We start from the raw sequence: 8577 nt of genomic DNA on the forward strand, positions 1-8577 counted from the left end.
TTGAGATAAAAGGTCTTTTCCTAGGGGAAACTGCTAAGAGAACTTTTTTTAGTTGTTTAGAAACTAATGTTCAGAAACAGTTGTGATGTAACTGCCAAACTTATACTTATTTCCAGGTCTTTTAGAACTGCCACCAACGATGAAAGTCCAGTAAAATACATGTGAAGTATTTTTATCCTACAATCTAAATAACAGCATACCTTGGTGCTGGGAAAATGTTTTCAGAATCGCCAGAGCTGGGAACTTCAGTCTTTTTTTTATGAAGAGACATAAAATTAAAGCTTTCAGTGATACTGAAACACCTTAAGAGCCAGATACTACTGTCTCAGGGAGCTAGCTAACTGGAAGCTTAAAAAATTAATCGAGTTATTCTCCTGTATATTTCTTGCTATGTACCCCTTAGGAAATGAATAACGTAAATCCCTTTGGGTGGCAGTGCAATTAAGAAGCTTGCATCATTTAGAATGGGATTCATTTTCCTAAGACTTTTAGAAGTTCTGCCTGCTGCCTCAGCCAGTAACTACAAGGACATGGGCACCTCCAGAAGCCAGTTTCCCTCATTCTCTTCAGCCCACCATTGACTGAAGATGAACCCTGAGCATTGCTTAGACTAGATGCTTGTGATTTAGCTGGGTTATGTTGGGTGAGAAGATCATCTGTCACTTATGAGTTTAGCCACAGCCCATGAGGCACTTCTAGCATGCCTGCTGTAACTTGTGCTGTGTAGTGGTAATTACTGTACATTTATAGCTCTATTCTAGGATTAGTTACTTGAGCTTCTCCATCTCCCTGTATTCAGTGCCATTAGCTTCAGGCAGAATCCAGCACATTACACTTGTGCCAATAGCTCTCTGCTGCATTTTGTCTTAAAACCACTCACTTCTTCTTGACTTGCAAAAAAGGAGGAGCTGGTAATAAAGCTATTTGCCACTAGACTACCCACTCAGAAATTTTAGACTTGAGCTTAGCCATGCCTAGAAGGGGACATCTAATTTTAAAAAGCATTCTACCGCAGAAAAGTACTTCTTCCTTAGGAAAGATACAAAGCTCTCCTCTTGCTGACACTATGGCGAGGTGTGTACAAGATCATCTTTACTTGTAAGCTCTTAAACCTTCCTTGGCACTCTTCTGGTCTGTGCCAAATAGCACTCGCCCAAACAATTCCCAGGCACAATTCAGGAATTAAAACGTCCCGGGACCATTTTCAACAGGCATGCACCCCGCTCTGAATGCAAGCACTGTGTGCCAGTTGGCCTCAGTGTTCAGGAATATCCCAGGGCATGTTTAATTTATCACTGTAAATGCAGTCTTGTGGATCACTGGCACAAAGACTAGCTCTTCTGTAAGCCATTAGAAGCTCTGCAGTTAGTTATTGAAGATCCCAAAATGCAAGCTGTTCCCATGTCTATACATGTCCCTTCAATGCATGCCAAAGCTTTCAAGGTTTGTATTCTTCTGTTATTTTAGGCCACAGAGAACTGTGTGTGCATTCTTCACAATCTTTCCTACCAGCTAGAGATAGAGCTCCCTGAGAGCTATGCCCAGAGCATATATATGCAAAGAAGAAATATTTCTAGCAACGATAAAACACCGGGCTGTTTTGGAACACGGAGCAGAAAAGTAAAAGAGGTAAAGCACATGTTCAGTTACATCTCATTTTTTAATCAATTGTAGTAACTTCTGGAGAATAAGTCTGTAATCTGCTTAACAATCTGTTATCTCTAAAAATGCAAATTTGTGAATAGCCTTTCCTAACACTCGTTATCTTGTTCAGCTGCTGATGATGAAAATGACATACCAATTGACTGTTTCATTAATTGAGGGATACTACCACTCAGTTTCATCCCCTCTGATGGCTCTGAGTAGTATCTGTACCATGCATGGCGATTGCACAAGTGCCCTTAGCAGTGAGTGGATGTTGTGGTGGTTTCAGCAATGAAACCAGCACAACGTGACGTGCCACTTCTGTGACCTGCTCGCTTTTGGACTATCTCAGGACTTTTGATTTTGAGGCCATGTGGTACAGATCACAAATATTCTGGCAACTGGGAGCTCTTGGAGGGAAAACAGATGTTAGGGGAGGGCAAAAGTAAAAGGTTTGTGACCCTTCGCCTGTACTGGTTTGGCTGGAGTATAGTCTGCCTTCTCCTGTTCCATTCACAATACAACTCTAGCTGTCCATTTCTGTTTCTCCTTGGCCTCAGCCCCTAGTGTCAACAGCTTCCCCCATACCTGTCTCCTCGGATGGAGTGGCAAGTATAACTAAATATTGAAATCTTACATGTTGACACTTGAGTTCACAAGAACGTGCAAATAATCTGGTCATGGAGAGTTGCAAAATGGCTAGTTTAGCTTGTGATGGGTTAAGTCATATAAGGTCACTGTTTCTAAAGGTTTGATCTGTTCACATGTTCAGAAACAGCAGGACACCCCGCTACCCGAGGAAAAGAGCAATCCCAGAGGTGTTGAAGCACTCTGGCATTCCACGCTGATTAGGATATATCTCTCCTTGATAGCAAAAAGTACCAGAAACTATACGCAGGAAGCATCCCTGGGAGCTCTTCAGAACCTCACAGCTGGCACTGGACCAGTAAGTCAGCTTTTTTCTTTTTCATGTTGTTTAATTCTTCATGTGAATGCATAGAGTAGGGCTTTAGTGCAATGCAACCAAACCACCAAGCTCAAATAACCACTGACAAGTCACTGGCTCACAGACATGATCAAAGAAATCAAAGAACATTGAAGAGAAAGTCATGGAAGCAGTACAGCTATTCCTTGCTTGGCAAATACGGCGACCGCTGCTTCTCACTCTATGTACACCTCCACATGTGGAATTTGCTAATTCATTGCACAATGAAGGATAAGTAGATGTTAAAAGCACCAAAAAAAGTAGTTTTGCAGAACATAATGAGTCCTGTGGGGAGACAAAAGCTCTGACAGAACTGCAGATTGCTTTTGTGGTGAAGAAACTAATGAGCTCTATCTGAGGAACTGACCGAAGAGCACACGGGGCTCAAAACTTCTTTTGTGTCACCTTCCTTTTGTTGCAGCTCCGGATATAAACTATTTTAAACGTGCTTAAATTGATGTAGACAACCCACTGTGGTTTTTTATGAGGCTGTACATTCATGGTAATGACACCCTATTGCCACATGCCTTATAACAGATGCCATTTTCGGTGGCCCGGACTGTTGTTCAGAAGGCAAATGGCCTTCCAAGTATTCGAACTATGCTGCACGTGAGCCACCCGACAGTAAAGAAGACAGCAGTCTCACTGCTCAGGAACCTGTCTCGCAACACCTCTCTGCAAAGTGATATAGGTGAGCAAAGACTAACGTTGTCTCTTGGGCTTGCTTTCTCTTTCTTTACCTTAAAGTTCCCTCCTTTAAAAAAAGAAATGAGCAAAAAATACATGTGATTTTAGTAGATTTTTAGGTCAGGTTCTTGCAGTCATTTCGTGGTGTTGAAAACAAAGAGTTTTGCCTAAGATTCTAATCTCAGGTTTTCCCTAAATTTTGTATTCCTCATCAGATACTTCCATTGATATTACTTTCAAAAAAGACATGATGGAAGTAAAATCTGCACAGATTTGAAGAGTTTTTCTTCTGCTTAAAATAGGGTAAAGGAAGGTGAGTGTCAAGTTTAGCGCAGTCACAGATATGTAATCCCATAGAACATCTCTAACTCTTCTAGCAAAGATCATATTTTCTTCTTCTAGACACAAATCTGTGGAAGCTTGCAACTCATGCTGGTTTTCTGTATAATTTTTTTGGCAAATGGGAGCTAGAAGATGTGCTGGAGAAAATAGTCCAGTCTTTTTAGAGGATCTTATTTCTAAAATGTTTCAACTATTTTCACGTCAGAAGCCATCCTATCCTACTGATAGGATAAAATTAGTTCACATAATTTGTTGCCCTTTTCTGTGTTTCCACTAAGGGGGCAGGGGAAATTACAGACATATAGCTGGGTTTTGGGGCAGATTATCCTCTAGAATTCTGCAGAACAATCTCCTGGGCACTTTTAATGCTTAGAGAACATTCCCTATTAATGGAAATCTTATAATATGTTGTCAGGCTGATTTCAAAGGGATAATCCGTATGGCGTTAAAAATTACAAAGGGTGAATCCCCTAGAAAGAGTAGGAATTAAACTGAAGAGAAATTGAGATTTCATCAGGAAAAACAATTTATGAAAGTATGTGGGGAAGACAGAACAGTGTGATGTTTTGGAGATGGGTGCTTCATCTTGCACATTCACAGTCATTTTGTTGCTTTACCCATGGCAGAGAGAAATGGAGGAATTTCTGGTGAGTCTTTTCTCCATGGAAAGCTGTTCTTTTTGATTGACTGAAAATGTGAATTCAGGTCAAATTCTCCAAATAATTTTGGCCAAAGGAAAACATTTGGAAGGACATACTGTTTCAATATTTATTAACCAAAATGAACCTCTGATATCAAATTGAGATAAATTTAATATAAAACATTTTTAAAAGTAAAATGATTAAGAACCAGCAGTTAATTTCCGGATTTACTTGAAAAAAAAATTTATTCTGAGCTGGCATTTTCAAGATACTCCAAATGTACTGTCTGAAAATCACCTTCCTTGATTTACCAATGGAAGAAATAATGGACTATCACATCTGATATAATTGCTTTGACCAACACTTAGCATAGGAGGTGGCTCATTCACCTTTAAAGGTCCATTTCCAAATTGCGTGTAGTTTAATCTCAATATACATGAACCTTGCCACATACTCATCCAGAGGCACAAACAGAACTCACAGAGAGCAAAACACTCTGTCCAAGTGGAATGCTGGGTAGGGAGGGGAGAATGGCCCCAAAATGCCCCAAACTGTTGCCTGGTGCTATTTCTTACAGTGGGATCATCTGGCTATGAGCTCTTGCTGACTGTAGTTTTCTCTGTCAGCTCAGGTCCACAGATCTCACAGTGTGCAGTAGGACTCAGCTGCTGTGCAGAGCTGTTGTTTGCTGTTTGGTTTGCTGATAGGGTTGCATCCAGTGTGGTCAAAGTGATTAGGTGTTTCCTGAGTAGGGATGGACTTCAGAATATGATGCTCTTCTTAAAATAAACAGCTTACATACTGGCTCAGAAGGTTGAGCTTGTTCATCCCCTTATAGCTGACCACCAATAAGTGCAGCACCAACATTGCGCAGCAATCACTGTTTCTCAGTTTGTTGTATATCATTATACTTGTGATTACCTATAGGACTCACAGGGTTCCTCGGGAAGTAGCAGCCTTCTGCTAGCTCATGCTTTGTTATGATTACCTCATGAGGATACACAAGGTATTAATGTGTTGTATATGAGGCAAAATACAGACTGTCCAATACAGGGTGGATGCAGCTTAACCTAAATTGTGGGGATGCAATGCAGATTTGAAACTATGACTGCTGTGGGAGCACACAGCACCCTGATAGGTGATAACGGGAGGAATAAGGTCTTGTAGGACCCGTAGATAAATCTGCACCTGTTAGCAATAAAATTGCCTGTCTCTCTTCTAACTTGTAGCTAGAGAAGTTCTGCCTGATTTGGTCTCGATACTTCCGGAGTCTGTCCCGGGGTCTGATATTGTCTGTGAAACCACAGCGTCCGTCTGCTACACCCTGTACAATTTGACGCAGAGCAGTTCACACAATGCACGACTTCTCCTGAGTGCTGATGGCCTACCAAAGATTATTACCATCAGCATGAATGACAGGTAAGACAGTTAAGAAGCCTTCCTCTCTCCCTTCTCCTTTCCCTAGGGGAAAAAATTCTCCCACCTCTTCCACACTGCATATGAAGATACAGGTCAGCTTCAACAGGTGATTGTGATGTGAATAGAATTGCACTTACTAGGAAATACAGAAGAATCTCCTCTGACAACTATTCCACCCACAACTAGATTTGCCATGTTCCAGCATTTTAAAAAACTCCTTAGAAGATAACTGCACATTATTCATATTATGATTTAATCACTGACCATCAGATCTTATCTATCCCCCCAAATTTTCCATCTTTCCTGTTCCTTTTAACATATCCCTGACAATCTTTAGCAGTAGAGATTCATTTTATAGAATATATAGAACAGTACTTAAAAATTTTATGTAAAGTGGCATTTTAGATAACAGATTTGCAAATCCTTTAATCATTCTTTAATATGTAGTCACATGCAAACAATATTTTCTCAAAAGAGCATTAATGGTTTATGAATATGAAAAATTACTCTGTTTGCCTTCCTCTTTTACAAAATGAAAGAGGAAATTCATCTCAGTAAAGGAGGCCTCATGCAGACCTGAATAGTTTAAACCCTTTCTAACCAGAGATTTTATCTGCTGGAGAGATCCTTCCAAGTGCTTGTTAATGCTAAGATGTATTTTCCTCAACTGAAAGTGCATAGTATGATAGCTGCTGTAAGATGAAGGCTATAATGTACTTAATTTCTCCCTAATTCTGAAAAATGAGTGAAGCAGAGAGGCATGTTGCAGTTGTTTCAGTAGTCAGGACAGCATGAAACATACTGCAATACTGAAAGAGCAGTAAACCAGCATTTAGAAGGAAAGAGAGACAGAAGAAATGCTTACAACGTGAAAAGAAAAAGGTTACCTTTGCTGAAGTCTGCACATGCACTGTGGTTTTGAAGTGGAAATTTAAACATATTTTATCATTCCTTTTTTGCAAAATTGCAGTAACATGTTCAGCAAAGCTAGTAGGGCCGCTTCAGTCCTCCTCTACTCCCTGTGGTCACACACCGATCTGCACAGCGCATACAAAAAGGTAAGATCTGAGTTACAGCAATGACAAATCATTTGTCCTTTCAAATCCAGAACCCTCACGTTTGTCCTCTAGGGCCCTTAGCACTTCTGCACTTTTAAAGAACAACCTACAATAGGATTTCAAGTGGACTCTGAATTTATTATTCCTATTACTCGTACGTAACCCTGCACAAATAATGCATACCCTTAATTTTAGGTCATCTGTATTTACATTCTCTCCCTCTGTGATTTTATATCCATTGGCAAAGTTTATGAAAAATGTTGTTGCTGCCTTACAGAAGTCTCAGATGGTGAGAAGTGATACGCAGTAGGTGTCTGTCCACCACCAGCTGAACCAACCTGACACCGAGGGCCTAAGGTGCCAGCAAAAGCAAAAACAGGGCGAGGCAGCTCTCTACTTTAAAACCATAGCAGCATTGTTCTCCTTGTTGTTTGCGTGTTCTGGGAGCCCAGGTGTTAGTTATATTCAGACAAAAAGCTAGGGCCTGGGAAAGGTGTTAGCAAACATTTAGTGCCACAGTCGAAAATCAAACAAAAAATGACCGGCATGAATCATCTGACAAACCAGTTAACTTCTTTCCTTTTGAAGGTTTTTCCACATGCAGCTCAGCTGACTTCAGCTCTCCTACCTTCAAATTGCATTTCAAACCATTTTCATTCCTTACTTTCTTGCACAATTTCTGTCACCTAAAATTCCCTATAACCTAAAACTATTTCATTTTTCAAGCTCTAGTATTTAGCATTTGTCAATCAGCTTGTTTCTTCTTGTAGTTTGGTTTTTTTTGTTGAAATTTGATCAGAAAAGGTGACTTAGTGTATTACCCTTTAACAGTCTTGCATCACACTCAGCAGCATACTGCCCTGCAAACCAGAAATCTGCATTCCAGTGTAAGAGTGCTGTACCCATTTAAACCTTTAACGGGATTTTGTTGTCTCTCTCTTTTTGCAACTATATTCCTGACTTTACTGTACAGCAATGCCCCTGATAGCATGAATTTTTCTGACGTCACTGGTACTTTGAGTGTGCATATAAGACACGTTTGACGGATATGAGTTTCAAAAAATGCTATTTACTTGCTGCTTCTGTGCAAATTGGGTTCCCTAGAGATAGCAGGTATGGCTAGGGTAACAGGAGGAGAAAAATTCCTAAGCACCTAGTGCTGAGTCATTTTGGTATTGCCCTGCAGTGTTTGTCCAGATAGGGTTAATCTCATCTGACATTAGTCACCTAAGAGGTAGGAGTCTGTAGAGCTGACCTAGAAGAATAGGCTCCTGGTACAGTCAGTGGAGAAAGTTAAGCAACTCCAGTGATTCATCTTGCCTATCTTTGAGCAGCGTCCCTCCTGGGAGATGCCTGTTCTGTCTCTGTTAACTGCAGAGGACTCTGACTAGACTCTGACCATGTCTAGCTTTTAGACAGCTGAACTCACCCTTCCCTTGCAGAATCTGTTCTGAATGTAACAAATTATTCTGTTTCTTTCATTCCAAAGGCTGACTTTAAGAAGGCAGATTTCATCAATACCCGGACGACAAAAGCCTATAACTCACTAAAAGACTGAAGCAGAGAATAACACCACTGAAGATAAATATCATACTTCAGTTAACGTAACTATCTTCGCACGATTGGCATTGCTGTCACAAACTAGGAAGTATCTCAGAAAACAGAGGCTGATTTTATATATAAGGCTTGAGTGACTAGAGGGTAGCTGTTTTGTGGTTTTAATACTAATCACCTTGTTGTCACTGTATATATCAATATAACCAAAGATGGGTTCTTCAGGATGTCTGAGGTCAAGCTTCAT

At 40.4% G+C, this 8577-nt stretch overlaps 1 protein-coding gene across 1 annotated transcript in view; it reads left to right on the plus strand.

Moving 5' to 3' along the window:
• The window catches only part of PKP2 (plakophilin 2), a 33168-nt gene extending 24834 nt beyond the window's left edge, over window positions 1-8334 (plus strand). The window contains exons 7-12 of the mRNA XM_009871927.1: window positions 1468-1629; window positions 2417-2590; window positions 3167-3320; window positions 5529-5718; window positions 6689-6776; window positions 8266-8334. Coding sequence (XP_009870229.1) covers window positions 1468-1629; window positions 2417-2590; window positions 3167-3320; window positions 5529-5718; window positions 6689-6776; window positions 8266-8334 — 837 coding nt within the window. The remainder of the gene's footprint in view (window positions 1-1467; window positions 1630-2416; window positions 2591-3166; window positions 3321-5528; window positions 5719-6688; window positions 6777-8265) is intronic.
• Window positions 8335-8577: the final 243 nt, after the last annotated feature.

The sequence above is a fragment of the Apaloderma vittatum genome, unplaced genomic scaffold, assembly GCF_000703405.1.
Source record: "Apaloderma vittatum isolate BGI_N311 unplaced genomic scaffold, ASM70340v1 scaffold38126, whole genome shotgun sequence".
Lineage (NCBI taxonomy): Eukaryota > Metazoa > Chordata > Aves > Trogoniformes > Trogonidae > Apaloderma > Apaloderma vittatum.